Source organism: Theropithecus gelada, chromosome 19 (genome assembly GCF_003255815.1).
Source record: "Theropithecus gelada isolate Dixy chromosome 19, Tgel_1.0, whole genome shotgun sequence".
NCBI lineage: Eukaryota > Metazoa > Chordata > Mammalia > Primates > Cercopithecidae > Theropithecus > Theropithecus gelada.
Genome location: NC_037687.1, coordinates 14,231,497 through 14,246,617, shown reverse-complemented (window position 1 = coordinate 14,246,617; position 15,121 = coordinate 14,231,497). Strand labels below are relative to the sequence as shown.

At 51.8% G+C, this 15,121-nt stretch overlaps 1 protein-coding gene across 1 annotated transcript; it reads left to right on the top strand.

The window, feature by feature from the left end:
- The first annotated feature begins 8,842 nt into the window (after window positions 1–8,842).
- NDUFB7 (NADH:ubiquinone oxidoreductase subunit B7) lies at window positions 8,843–15,100 on the top strand. The gene is made up of 3 exons (XM_025367142.1): window positions 8,843–9,032; window positions 14,253–14,421; window positions 14,914–15,100. The coding sequence occupies exons 1-3, from the start codon at window positions 8,921–8,923 to the stop codon at window positions 15,044–15,046; spliced, it is 414 nt and encodes a 137-aa protein (XP_025222927.1). The 5' UTR covers window positions 8,843–8,920; the 3' UTR covers window positions 15,047–15,100.
- Window positions 15,101–15,121: the final 21 nt, after the last annotated feature.

Here is a 15,121-nt window from a genome sequence, read left to right as displayed (position 1 = left end):
GGTGGCAGGTGCCTTAATCCCAGCTACTTGGGAGGCAGAGGCAGGAGAATCATTTGAACCTGGGAGGCGGAGGTTACAGTGAGCCGAGATCGAGCTATTGCACTCAAGCCTGGGGGACAAGAACAAGACTTCTCTCAAATAAAAAAATTTTTTAATTAGCTGGGCATGGTGGTGCACACCTGTAGATCGAGCTACTTGGGAGGCTGAGGTGGGAGGATCGCTTGAGTCCAGGAGATTGAGGCTGCAGTGAGCCATGATCACACCACTGCACTCCAGCTTGGGCAACAGAGCAAAACTCTGTCTCCGGAAAAAAAAAAAAAAAAAAAAAAAAAAGACACTCTTAGAAGTGAGGGGACCTTTCTACAATAAAGGCTGGGGGGTCTCATGGTACAGGGATGATAGCTACATGGCCCATACCATCCCTCGGAACCTGGCACACAGTAGGTATTCAGGAACAGATGTTGGAATCCAGCCCCATTAACTGAAATAACCAGGCTATGAGCCCAGGCTGCTTCCAGCTCAGGCCCATTTTTGCTGTGTGACCTTGGGGGTGTAGAACAACATCTCTGAGCATTGGTCTCCTGATACGTCAAACGGATTCATTTGTTCATTCATTGATTCAACAGATAAGTACTGACCACCTACTCTGTGTTAGGCTCTAACACATAAGAACCAGAAATACATTGGTGAACAACAACAAAAAATTTTACCCATGGGAGCAGCAACAGGGAGAAAGAGAGTGAATAAAATAAATAACTCAACTATCTTAGAAGTTATGTTAGATAGTCATAAATAGAAAAAGAAGGAAAACACAGGTGCAGTGGCGTGAGCCTACAGTCCCAGCTACTCAGGAGGCTGAGATGGCAGGAGTCCTTAAGCCTAGGAGTTTGAGGCTGCAGTGCATTATGGTCAGACTGTGAACAGCCACTACACTCCAGCCTGGGCAACATAGTGAGACCCCATCTCTAAAAACAAGAAAAGAAAAAGAAATAGATGGCCAGGCACAGTGGCTCATGCCTGTAATCCCAGCACTTTGGGAGGCCGAAGCCAGGGGATCACCTGAGGTCAGGAGTTCGAGACTGGCCTGGCCAACATGGTGAAGCCCTGTCCCTACTAAAAATACAAAAATGAGCTGGGCATGGTGGCAGGCACTTGTAATCCCAGCTACCAGGGAGGCGGAGGCAGGAGAATCTCTTGAACCTGGGAGGCGAAGGTTGCAGTGAGCCAAGATCGTACCACTGCACTCCAGCCTGTGCAACAGGAGACTCCATCCCAAAAAAAATAAAAAATTTAAAAAAGTAGAAACAGAAAAAGAAGAAAAAGAAAGCCGGAGAAAGGAATCACATGTACATGGGGGATTGCAATAAGGAGGAGGATCAGGCTGGGCATGGTAGCTCATGGCTCACGCCTGGAATCCCAGCACTTTGGGAGGCTGAGGCGGGTGGATTACCTGAGGTCAGGAGCTCAAGAACAGCCTGACCAACATGGAGAAAAACCAACCTGGGCAAGATAGGGAAGCCTTGTCTCTACAAAATTAATGAAATATCCCTCTAATATTTATCAAATCACAGGGCTTACACACTGTGATATTAATGAAAAAATTAATCAGGCATGTTGGTACACACCTGTAGTCCCAGCTACTCAGGAGGCTGAAGTAGGAGGATCCCTGGAGCCCAGGAACTCAAGGCTGCAATGAGCTGTAATTGTACCACTGCACTCTGGCGTGGGCAACAAGGTGAGACCCTGTCTCAAAAAGATACAATAAAACTAAAATTCCAGACCAGCCCTTCTCATCCACTCTGTCTGCCATTTTTCCCCTTAACCATTGTCACGGTCTTATCATATCTCACATTGCACATACCTCACTTCCTAATCTTGTTCTCTGCCTGTCTTCCACCTATTAGCAGCTCCACTTCATGAGGGCAGGGATTTGTGTCTGGCTTGTTTACTGCCTGCCATTCAGTAGGTGCTCAATGAATGTTTGTTGAATGAGTAAGTGACCTCCTGCCTGCTAAGCCCTGTCTAAGGCCACCCCTAAAACCCCGCCCCTCCAGGCTCTCTCATCCCTCCAATACCAGCCAGCCACCCTCAGTGCACACAGCAGCAAACCTTGGGTGTCGGTAGCACTCCCGCCTGGATCAGAGACAAGTGTTCTGTCTGCCCCATAGGCAGAAGTGGTGCCTGCCCTGGGAGTCTTCTGCTGAGGCCTCACTGACCTTGTTTTTCCTGCTTCCGTAAAACTGAATCCCCCAGAGCATCTTGTCTCCCAACCAGCAGACTGTGGCAAGGTGCAGACACTACTCAGAATTTCCTTCCCCACCTCAGGTCCCACATGGGCCCTCTGAGGCTGCTCTGCTCACAAAGTGCAAATACAGCCCCTTCTGGCGCAGACCAGATGGGGTGGGACAGGAGAGCAAGGGAAGGAAGAAAGCGGGGAGGCGGGAGCTGTGGCCAATAAACCAGGTCCTGGCCGGGCGCGGTGGCTCACACCTGTAATCCCACCACTTTGGGAGGCCAAGGCGGGAAGATCACCTGAGGTCAGGAGTTCGAGACCAGTCTGCCTAACATGGTGAAATCCCATCTCTACTAAAAACACAAAAATTAGCCAGGAGTGGTGGTGGGCACCTGTAATCCCAGCTACTCAGGGGGCTGAGGCTGGAGAATTGCTTGAACCCAGGAAGCCAAGATTGCAATGAGCCGAGATCTCAGCACTGCACTGCAGCCTGGGTGACAGAGCAAGACTCTGTCTAAAAAAAAAAAAAAAAAAAAACCATGTCCCCTGGGAGTGGTGGGCAAGGGACACAGGAAGGTCTCCTTGGTGGGTGGTTGATAAAGAAAACAACAGGAAGGATACGGATCATGGGTGATGGAGGCCCCCACATGATGCCTAAAATCACCCTCACCCTAGTATTGATACACAGGACACAGAAAGAAATTATTTAGGCAGATAGTGAGGGTAAGAGAGTCTTGGCAGAGCTTTCCTTTCAATAAAAAGCAGCCCAGGCCGGGCACGGTGGCTCACGCCTGTAATCCCAGCACTTTGGGAGGCTGAGGTGGGCGGATCTTCTAAGGTCAGAAGTTCAAGACGAGCTTGACCAACATAGCGGAAACCCGTCTCTACTAAAAATAATAATAATAATAATACAAAAAAATTAGCTAGGCGTGGTAGCGGGTGCCTATAATCCCCGGTACTCGGAAGGCTGAGGCAGGAAAATCACTTGAACTCGGGAGGCGGAGTCTGCAGCAAGCCAAGATTGCGCCATTGCACTCCAGCCTGGGCAACAAGAGCAAAACTCCAGCTCCAAAAAAAGTAAAAAAAAAAAAAAAAGCCCAAGAAATTTTTTTTTTTTTAAACAAAGAGCATCCTGAGAAATCGAGCTGCAAGCATAGGTAAGCAGGCTGGAAGCTTGCACGAGAGAATACCAGCAGCTGTGCCAATAGAAAAGGGCTACCTGAGGGCCAGGCATGTTCAACATGGAGACTCCATCTTCCCTTTTATTATCATGTGTACAGTAAAAAACAAACAAACAAACAAAAACAAAAACAAAAAATGGGCAACAGGGTGCAGGCCAGGCAGAGAACCTACCTGCATAATGAAAGATTAGGGTGAGGGGACTACCAGAAATTTGCGCCCTATGCAAATGGCACACCTAGTCCTAACCAGTTTTTGCGCCCTATGCAAATAGCACACCTGATCCAACCAATCTTTCAAGCCCTATGTAAATCAGACACTGCCTGCTCACCAGGCATCTATAAAACCCCTGCATTTCACCTCAGAACCGGCAACCTGTTCGGGACCTCTCTCTCCGCAGCAGAGAGAGAGATTCTTTCACCTATTAAACTTCCGCTCTTGGCCAGGTGCGGTGGCTCACGCCTGTAATCCCAACAGTTTGGGAAGCCAAGGCCGGTGGGTCATTTAAGATCAGGAGTTCAAGACCAGCCTGGCTAACATGGTGAACTCTATCATCTCTACTAAAACTACAAAAAAATGAGGCCAGGCACACTGGCTCACGTCTGTAATCCCAGCACTTTGGGAGGCCGAGGCGGGCAGATCACGAGTTCAGGAGATCGAGACCATCCTGGCTAACACAGTGAAACTCCATCTCTACTGAAAATACAAAAAATTAGCTGGGCGTGGTGGTGGGTGCCTGTAGTCCCAGCTACTCGGGAGGCTGAGGCAGGAGAATGGTGTGAACTGGGAGGCGGAGATTACAGTGAGCCAAGATGGTGCCACTGCACTCCAGCCTGGGCGACAGAGTGAGACTCCATCTCAAAAAAACATAATAATAATACAAAAAATTAGCCAGGTGTGGTGGCATGCACCTGTAATCTCAACTACTCAGGAGGCTGAGGCACGAGAATCACTTGAATCCAGGAGGCAGAGGTTGCAGTGATCTGAGATCCTGCCATTACACTCCAGCCTGGGCAGCAGAGCAAGACTCCATCTCAAAAAATAAGCAAATAGTCCAGGAGGGTGACTCACGCCTGTAATCCCAGCTACTTGGGAGGCTGAGACAGGAGAATCACTTGAACCCAGGAGGTGGAGGTTGCAATGAACCAAGATTGTGCCACTGCACTCCAGCCTGGGTGACAGAGCAAGACTCCATCTCAAAAAAGTAAATAAATAAATATAAACTTCCACTCTTGACCTCACTCCTTGTGTGTCCACATCCTTGATTTCCTCCACTGTAAGACAATGAATCTCAGTTATCACCCCAGACAATGGCCCTTTCAATATCATTCTCCCCACTTCCCCAGTGCTCAGTAAGGCTAGGCCAGGCTGAACCATTTGAGTCCCAGAAGCTTAGAATGGAATGGGCCACATGCCTTGGTGCCCACCCCCAGTCATGCCTGGCTTAAATCCCTTCAGCCTCTGGTGAAATGACTGGTCACAGTAGCCTCCTTTGTTTGGCTTTCTAGCACTAGACTGTGACCTGGATGAAAGTAACAATAGTGAGCATGTATTGAGTGCCTACTGGATGCCAGGCACTAAGCGCTTTTGATGCAACCATCTGATTCTTCCACCTTCTCTATTTATTCGTGTGTTTATTCAACAAATTATTTATTTTATTGTATTGTTTTGTATTTATTTTCATAGACAGGGTCTTGCTCTGTTGCCCAGGCTGGAGTGCAGTGGCATGATCATTGCTCACTGCAGCCTCAACCTCCTGGGCTCAGGCGATCCTCCCACTTCAGCCTCCCAAGTAGCTGGGACTATAGGTGCCTGCCACCAGCCCAGCTAATTTTTTTATTTTTTGTAGAGACAGAGGTCTCCCTATACTGCCCAGGCTGGTCTCAAAGTCCTGTTCTCAAGTGATCCTTCTGCCTCCACCTCCCAAAGCCGTGCAATTACAGTTGTGAGCCACTGCACCCAGCCTATTCAACAAATATTTACTAAGCATCTGCTGCATGCCAGTTCTGTTCTAGGTGCAGTAATATGACAGTGAACAAGACAGACAAAATTCCCTGCTTCACAGAGCTGAGTTGAGAGGAGAGATCAATAATAAACAAAATAAATAAGGCAAATGGATCACAGTTTAAATGGTGCTAAGTGCTAAGAAGGAAAATAAAGGCCCAGCATGATGGCTCACGCCTGCAATCCCAGCACTTTGGGAGGCCAAGGCGGGTGGTTTGCTTGAGCCCAAGAGGTTGAGATCAGCCTGGGCAACATGGCAAAACCACATCTCTACAAAAATACAAATATTAGCTGGGCATAGTGGTGCACACCTGGAATCCCAGCTACTTGGGAGGCTGAGGCAGGAGGGTCGCTTGAGCCCAGGAGGCAGAGGCTGCAGTGAGCTGAGATCATGACCCTGCACTCTAGCCTGGGTAATAGAGCAAGACCCTGTCTTGAAAAAATAAAAAAATAAAGCCAGGAAAGGGGTGGAATCCAACAAGAGGGGCGCCCTCGCTTGCTGGGAACATTATGAGATAGGTATCACAAACCTCATTTTACAGATGAGTAAACTCAATCTCCGAGAAATGAAGTCACTTCTGGAGGTCACACAGGGAAAGTGAGCTAGTACTGTAATTTGCCTTTCTGGACTCCCTTTGAGCTCTGACCTCTGGGTGAGCAGCTGAAGCACAGAGAAAGGGAGATTAAGGAGACACGCCCAGAACAGGGCAGGGGTACCAGGTGCAGCTGTGCAGGTTGTATACTGAACAACTCCAGAAGTACCATTCATAGAAATCACAATGTGAATGCTTGCCCCTTGAGTCTGGAAGGGCACAAGAATCACAAATTAATGTGGTGGCCTGGAGATAGGAACAGGTCACACAGGTAACCCTGGAGAGAAAGTTTCAGCCGGACGTGGTTCACGCCTATAATCCCTGCACTTTGGAAGGCCAAAACGGGTGGATCACCTGAGGTCAGGAGTTCAAGACCAGTCTGGCCAACATAACGAAACTCCGTCTCCACTAAAAATACAAAAAATTAGCTGGCCATGATGGCACGCACCTGTAATCCCAGCTACTCAGGAGACTAAGGCAGGAGAATCGCTTGAAACCAGGAGGTGGAGATTGCAGTGAGCCGAGATCGCATCACTGCACTCCAGCCTGGGCAACAAGAACGAAACTCTGTCTCAAAAAAAAGAAAGAAAGAAAGAAAAAGTCTCTATTGCCAGCTGCCTATTCTCATAGCTTGCTTTTTTCACTTAATATATCAGCAGCCACTTCTGCATGTCAACACATAAAGATCTAGCTGAGTAATTCTCCCAAAGCTGGTCACTAGACCAGCAACTTCACATCACCTGGGAATCTTTATAGACAGGGTCTCACTCTGTTGACTAGGCAGGAGTGCAGTGATGGGATCACGGCTCACTGCAGCCTGGAACTCCTGGGCTCAAGCAATCCTGCCTCAGCCTCCCGAGTAGCTGGGACTACAGGCGTGCACCGCCGCACCTGGCTTTCTTTTTTTTTTTTTTTTTTTTTTTTAGAGACAGAGTCTCCCTATATTGCCCAGGCTGGTATCAAACTCCTGAGCTCAAGTGATCCTCCCATCTCAGCTTACCAAAGCTCTGGGATTACAGGTGTGAGCCACCATCCTGGCCCATTTTTTTTTTTTCCATTAGACTGTTTTTCTGTTCCATTAGACTGTAAGCTTGCAAGGCAGGAACCATGTCTGCCTGTCTGACCACTGGACCCAGCATACAGTAGATGCCTAATACATGCTTTGTCAGATTGGGGGAAAATATATATTAGATATTAATATTATATATAATATATATTTTAAAATTATATAAAGATTACATGGATATATATAAAATCAATATAATTTATTTAAAATTTCAGCTTTAAATAATTGTTTTTGGCCGGGCACAGTGGCTTACGCCCATAATCCCAACACTTTGAGAGGCTGAGGCAGGAGGATCCCTGGAACCCAAGAGTTCAAGGTTACAGTGAGCTATGATTGTGCCACTGTGCTCCAGTCTAGGCGACAGAATGAGGCCCTGTCTCAAAAAATAATAATATAATAATAATTGTATTTATGAATAACTTTTATTTAAATCAAATTTATCAAAATATTTCTTGGACAGGTGCGGTGGTTCATGCCCGTAATCTCAGCATTTTGGGAGGCTAAGGCAGGAGAATCACTTGAGGTCGGGAGTTCAAAACCAGCCTGGCCAACATGGCAAAACCCCCGTCTCTACTAAAAATACAAGAATTAGGCCGGTCGCGGTGGCTCAAGCTTGTAATCCCAGCACTTTGGGAGGCCGAGACGGGCGGATCACGAGGTCAGCAGATCGAGACCATCCTGGCTAACACGGTGAAACCCCCTCTCTACTAAAAAATACAAAAAACTAGACGGGCGAGGTGGTGGGCACCTGTAGTCCCAGCTACTCGGGAGGCTAAGGCAGGGGAATGGCGTAAACCCAGGAGGCGGAGCTTTCAGTGAGCTGAGATCCGGCCACTGCACTCCAGCCTGGGCGACAGAGCGAGACTCCGTCTCAAAAAAAAAAAAAATACAAGAATTAGCTGGGTGTGGTGGCTGACGCCTGTAATCCCAGCTACTCAAGAGGCTGAGACAGGAGAATCATTTGAGCCCAAGAGGTGGAGGTTGCAGTGAGCGGAGATGGTGCCAGTACACTCCAGTCTGGGCGACAGGTACTGTGTCTCCAAAAAAAAAAAAAAAAATTATTAAAGTAACTTTATTCAAAAGTACATACATTAACGATATAATCGATATTGTGCCTTTTTTTTTTTTTTTTTTTTTTTTTTGAGACAGAGTCTCGCTCTGTCGCCCAGGCTGGTGTACAGTGGCGCGATCTCGGCTCACTGCAAGCTCCGCCTCCCAGGTTCACGCCATTCTCCTGCCTCAGCCTCCTGAGTAGCTGGGACTACAGGCGCCGCTACCACACCCGGCTGATTTTTTATATTTTTAGTAGAGACGGGGTTTCACCGTGTTAGCCAGGATGGTCTCGATCTCCTGACCTCGTGATCCGCCCACCTCGGCCTCCCAAAGTGCTGGGATTACAGGCGAGCCACCGCGCCCGGCCGATATTGTGCCTTTTTTTAAGAGAAATTTTAATGTTTTAGAAGAAAAAACTTTTTGGAAAATGATATGAAAAATAATTTTAATACGTGCTTTAGCCTCGGGCTACCAGAAGAGCCCCAGATAGAGTCGAGGGAGGCCTCAGTCCTACATCTTCCCCTTCTACTTTGCCCCGATGGATTTCCACGCTCAGGGAAGTCCCCTCTCCGGTCCAACCACATCCTGGGAGGGGACGCAGCACCTGTCCCGCCTCCGCCTGTCCGCGAGGTGACGCCAGGCGGACCGGAGCGATCCTCTGGAGTCCTTCATCTCTATGATCTCCGCAGCCGCCTAAGCGACCCGGAAGCCGTGTCTAGCTGAGGGGTCAGTGGTTCCGGGTAGGAGCTAAGTGACCCTCGGCTGCTGCGGGAACCTGCAGCGACTGCAGCCATGGGGGCGCACCTCGTCCGGCGCTACTTGGGCGATACCTCGGTGGAGCCCGACCCCTTGCAGATGCCAACTTTCACGCCCGACTACGGCTTGCCCGAACGCAAGGAGCGCGGTGAGGCCCAATGCGCAGGCGCGACCAGAGGGAGTGGGGCGCGGGCGCCTGAACCCCCGAACCCCTGGAACCCCAAGACTGGGCTCTAACCTCAGGTGTTGTGTCTGGGTTTGGGTCTAGACTAGGAGTCCAGAGGACGTGCGTGTCCCCGCCTGAGGGTGGAGGCGTTCCAGGCCAAGGGCACGGCTTGAGCAAAAGCCAGGGTGCAAAAGTGAGACAAGTAGGGGATCGGGCAGGAGTGCGGCGCGCAGAGCTCAGTCGAGTCTTTTTTTTTTTTCTTTTGAGACAGTGTCTCGCTTTTTCTTTCAGGCTAGAGTGCAGTGGCGTGATCTCGACTCACTGCAGCCTCCACCTCCCAGGTTCAAGCGATTCTCCTGCCTCAGCCTTGCGAGTAGCTGGGATTACAGATGTGTACCACCACGCCCGGCTAATTTTTTGTATTGTTAGTAGAGACGGGGTTTCGCTATGTTGACCAGGCTGGTCTTGAACTCCTGACCTCAAGTGATCCGCCTGCCTCGGCCTCCCAAAGTGCTGGGATTATAGGCGTGAGCTACCACTCCCGGCCTCGGACCGAGTCTTGGGAGACGTGGGGAGTCACGGGAGGGCAGGGACATGTTCATTGTACCCCTTTCCTAATGTCGCTGCAATTGTGGTGCATGCACAAGAAAATAAGGAAGATTCGCGCCGCGAATACCGTCCTGCAAAGTGCTTTGTTTTGCTTTGAGATGGGATCTTGCTCTGTTGTCCAGGCTGAGTGCAGTGGTGCAATCACAGCTCACTGCATCCTCGACCTCCTGGGCTCAAGCTATCCTCCTGCCTCAACCTCCCGAGTAGCTGGGACTACAGGAGCGTGCCAGGATGCCAGGCTGATTTTTTATTTTTTGTAGAGATGGGGGTCTTGCTGTTGCCCAGGCTGGTGTCAAACTCCTGGGCTCAAGCGATCCTTCTGCCCAGCCTCCCAAAGTGCTGGGATTGCAGATGTGAGCCACTACGCCCAGGACGGTTTTTTGGTTCATGTTTGTTTTTGCTTTTAATGTAGTAATATCACAGGCATACCGAGAGCCAGCTCTGGGCCACGTCCCACATTAGGAACCGCGGATACAGCAGGGAACTGGAAGGATGCAGGCACTGTCTCCAGAGAACTCACAGCAGAGTGGGAAGGATCGTGGAATCAGGCAGAGCTGGGTGGTGTCAAGGCAGGCTTCCAGTAGGCAGCGGCTGGAAACAAAGACGTGAAGGGTGGCCGGGCGCGGTGGCTCATGCCTGTAATCCCAGCACTTTGGGAGGCTGAGGCAGGCAGATCACCTAAGGTCAGGAGTTCGAGACCAGCCTGGCCAACATGGTGAAACACTGTCTCTACTAAAAATACAAAAATTAAGTCCGGGCACGGTGGCTCATGCCTATAATCCCAGCACTTTGGGAGGCCGAGATGGGCAGATCATGAGGTCAGGGGTTCAAGACCATCCTAGCCAATATGGTGAAACCCTGTCTCTACTAAAAATACAAAAATTAGCTGGGGGCATGGTGGTGCGCACCTGTAGTCCCAGCTACTCAGGAGGCTGAGGCAGGAGAATCGCTTGAACCCAGGAGGCGGAGGTTGCAGTGAGCTGAGATCACACCACTGCACTCCAGCCCGGGCGACAGAGCAAGACTCCATCTCAAAAAATATATATATGTATATAAATTAGGCTGGGCACGGTGGTTCACGCCTGTAATCCCAGCACTTTGGGAGGCCAAGGCCGGTGGATCACCTGAGGTCAGGAGTTCGAGACCAGCCTGGCCAACATGGTGAAACCCTGTCTCCCAAAAATACAAAAATTAGCCGGGTGTGGTGGTGCGTGCCTGTAATCCCAGCTGTCTGGGAGGCTGAGGCAGGAGAATTGGCTGGAACCCGGGAGGCAGAGGTTGCAGTGAGCCGAGATCGGGCCACCACACTCCAGCCTGGGTGACAGAACGAGACTCTGTCTGGAAAAGAAAAAAAAGATGTGAAGGGCCACGAGTAGGGGTTGACCAAAGAGAGGTGGCAGAGCCAAAACTTCTAAACAGAGGAGGGACACAGTCAGGTTTGGTCAGTCAAAAGGTCCCGCTGTCTGCTGAGCGGGCGACAAGCATGAGACAGAGACCTCTAAGCAGCCTGGATTTGAGAGAAAGTTGGGAGATGGTATAATCGCTCCAGTGTCCTCACTCCAGGCAGTCCTTCCGCCCCAGCTGAACCTGCAGTCCATTGGTCCGTCCACCTCCCTCCCATTGCCTCACACACCTTGCTTTGCCCAATATCAGCTTTGCAAACGCTAGCAACCTGCTGCCCTTCTCTCTCGCTTACTCTGGATAAACTCACCTCTTTCCCTTCCTTGGCGCCTATCCCCATGCAACTGAACATGATGCAGGAGAGATCAGAAAAAAAACAGCTCTAAGCTAGGCAAAATGGCTCATGCCCAACGCTTTGGGAGGCCAAGGCAGGAGGAGTGCTGGAGGCCAGAAGTTCAAGAATAGCCTGGGCAACATAGCAAGACATGTCTCTATAATTTTTTTTTTTTAGTTAGCTGGGTGTGGTGGCACATTCCTGCAGTCCCTGCTGACTGGTCTCCCGATTGGTTCTCCAGTGGACTCTTCATGCTGCCTGGCCTTTCTGTTACCTCCTGGATCCTTCACTCCCTCCCTCCTAGACCACTGTCCCCTGCCCTCTCTTTCCTCCTTTCCACCCCCTTTCAGCCAGTCACTTTGCTAACTGCAACATCCGCCTTCCTGGTTCAAGCAGTTCTCCCACGTCAGCCTCCCGAGTAGCTGGGATTACAGGTGCGCACCACCGCACCTGGCTCATTTTTGTATTTTTAGTAGAGACAGGGTTTTACCATGTTGGCCAGGCTGATCTCGAACTCCTAACCTCAAGTGATCCACCCGCCTCAGCCTCCCAAAGTGCTGGGATTACAGGCATGAGCCACCGCGCCCGGCCCATATTTATTTATTTGTTTATAGAGATGGGCTCTCACTCTGTTGCTTAGGCTGGAGTGCAGTGGTACAGTTACCACCCACTGCAGCCTCAAACTCCTGGGTTCAAGCGATCCTCCCAAGTAGCTCTGCCTTCTCTGTGTGCACCACCGTGCCCAGACAATTTTATTATTTTTTCTAGACATGGGATCTTTCTGTGCTCCCCAGGCTGGTCTCCCTAATACTTAAGCACTGCCAGACACGCTGTGGTGCTCTGTCTTCTGTCTGTTCTGTGTCTCCCTCCGAGGGCAGGGACACTTGTGTGTTATGTTCCGTGCTGTATCCCCACCACTAAGCACACAGTAGGCGGTCTAAAGTCCTTGCTGCTAGCTGATTATAAGTTTGAGACAAAAGAGGGAGGAGTCTAGGATTGCCACCTGGAGCTCCAAGTGCAGATAAGGAACAGCCAGGGGCTGCAGGTGATACCCAGACCTAGGGCTCAAGCGAGGTGTGGGGTGGAGGGACCACATCGGGCTCATCTACCTAAGGGGTGGCAGCAGAGAAAAAGGATCTCAGACTGGGCGTGGTGGCTAGCACCTGTAATCCCAGCACTTTGGGAGGCCAAAGTGGGTGGATCACCTGAGGTCACGAGTTCGAGACCAGCCTGACTACCATGGCGAAACCCTATCTCTACTAAAAATACAAAAATTAGCCAGGCATGGTGGTGGACGCCTGTGGCGTCCCAGCTACTTGGGAAGCTGAGGCAGGAGAATCGCTTGAACGTGGGAGACAGAAGTTGCAGTGAGCTGAGATCTTGCTACTGCCCTCCAGCCTGGGTGACAGAGTGAGACTCCATCTCAAAAGAAAAGAAAAGAAGGCGGCTCTCAGAACAAAGCTTAACGCAAGGCAGCCATAGAGATGGGAGGAAACCTGGGAAGGCGGGATGTGGGAGGAGCCACAGGAAAGAAGGAAGTGGGAGGCTGGGGTCCTGGGCTGTTGGGTGGCCCTGTGAGAGCCCCTGTCTGGGCAGTGAGAGGGTGGGGCAGAAGCCAGAGAATGGAACAAGGGGCAGGAGAGGAGGACCTGGGCCTGAGTGGGATGAGAGAATCATGGCTGGGAAGCAGAGGGGAGAGAAGCCAGCCTGGGATGACTGCCATTGAGATGTGAGTATCCTCTCACTTGCGCAAATGGGAAGGAGCTGGGACTAAGAAAGATGTGGATGGGCCGGGCGCGGTGGCTCAAGCCTGTAATCCCAGCACTTTGGGAGGCCGAGACGGGTGGATCACGAGGTCAGGAGATCGAGACCATCCTGGCTAACACGGTGAAACCCCGTCTCTACTAAAAAAAAATACAAAAAACTAGCCGGGCGAGGTGGCGGGCGCCTGTAGTCCCAGCTACTCGGGAGGCTGAGGCAGGAGAATGGCGGGAACCCGGGAGGCGGAGCTTGCAGTGAGCTGAGATCCGGCCACAGCACTCCAGCCTGGGCGACAGAGCGAGACTCCGTCTCAAAAAAAAAAAAAAAAAGAAAGATGTGGACATCAGGAGGGCTAGGGAGGCTGGGTCTGAGGGAGGCAGCGGGGAACAAGTGCAGGATCGCCAGGCACAGGCTCCAGGGTGAATGTTCAAGCTTCCTCAGGCTCCCATCAGCCTCCTGAAGGTTGATTTGTCCGGAGTCAGGTTTGCTAGGTGAGTGGGGCACCGGGACCCAGATACTAGTCCAGCTGTCTTCTGAGCCCACGCCTAAGTATCTTACAGGTACTGTTAGCTCAGTGGATGCTCAGGTAACTTCCATGAGCTGATGGTCAGTTCTGAGGCTCAGAGAGAGGCCACGCCGCCGGCCAGTGCAGAGCCGGGACTCGGGCGGGTTGCAGACAAGAAAGGCTAGGAGTCTGACTGGAGCTGCAGGTGCAGGTGGAGAGTCTGAGGGGGTACTCTGGGAGAAGGTGGATTCTGAGAGCGGGGCTGTAGAGAGTTGGGGACGGGCATCCCTGCGGGAGGGGAGGCAAGGATCCAGCGCAGGATGTTGAGGTGCCTCAGGGTGATGGGGAGCCACCTTCTCCTATCTGGGCTTTGGTGTCTGGAGTTGCCTTTGTGCAAATTAGAAAAGGAGGCCCCTTCAGGACAGTGCGTCCATCAAAGGCATCTGCCATCCACTACCATCTGCCACCTGGATGTTAATGGGGGACACCCCGAGCCGTGGCTTCCTGATGCCGTGTGCCTGGGTCCCCTGGGGATCCCTGGAATTGGGGTGGGAGGCCTTCAGCCTGGTTGAGCCCTGCCCACTCCCTGCAGAGATGGTGGCCACACAGCAGGAGATGATGGACGCGCAGCTGAGTCTCCAGCTGCGGGACTACTGTGCCCACTACCTCATCCAGCTGCTCAAGTGCAAGCGCGACAGGTTCCCCAACTTCCTGGCCTGCAAGCAGGAGCGGCACGACTGGCACTACTGCGAGCACCGCGAGTGAGAACTCCCACACCGGCCCGCCAACACCCTCGGCCCGCAGCACCCCACACCCCCAGCCTTCCACAACCCCGGCCCACCCAAGCACCCCACACCCCCGGCTTGCCCGAGCCCCGTATCAACACCCACAGCCTGCACCCCACCCAGGCCCTGGCCCCTGGCAGGATGTGGCTCCAGAGGCCAGGGACCTGAACTGCCACTGAGGTTTCTAGCCGGGCCCCACCTTAGTCCCAGAGAGGGCTTTCTAGGGGCCTGTTGGATGGGGACAGGGCAGGTGGCTGAAGCCACCTAGGGGAGTGGCCAAGCCCAGGTTCCAGCGGGAAGCCCTATCATCTGCGTGGACAGACCCCAGACCTAAACCACAGGCACTCGGGTCTGTCTTCTTCAGAGGCCTCCCCCACAGTGCTGTGGGACAGCCCCTCTACTTCCCAGGGCTTGGAGGGCGTGTCCTGGCCAGCGACACTGACAGCCCCTCTCGTGCTTTTCCCTCAGCTATGTGATGCGCATGAAGGAGTTTGAGCGGGAGCGGAGGCTGCTCCAGCGAAAGCAGCGGCGGGAGAAGAAGGCGGCAGAGTTGGCCAAAGGCCAGGGACCCGGGAAAGTGGACCCCCAGGTGGCCCTGTAGGGGGTGCACCCCCCACCCTATGGACCAGTCAAATAAAAACCTTCAGGCCCCTCACCAGAGTCCCCTCTTACGGCG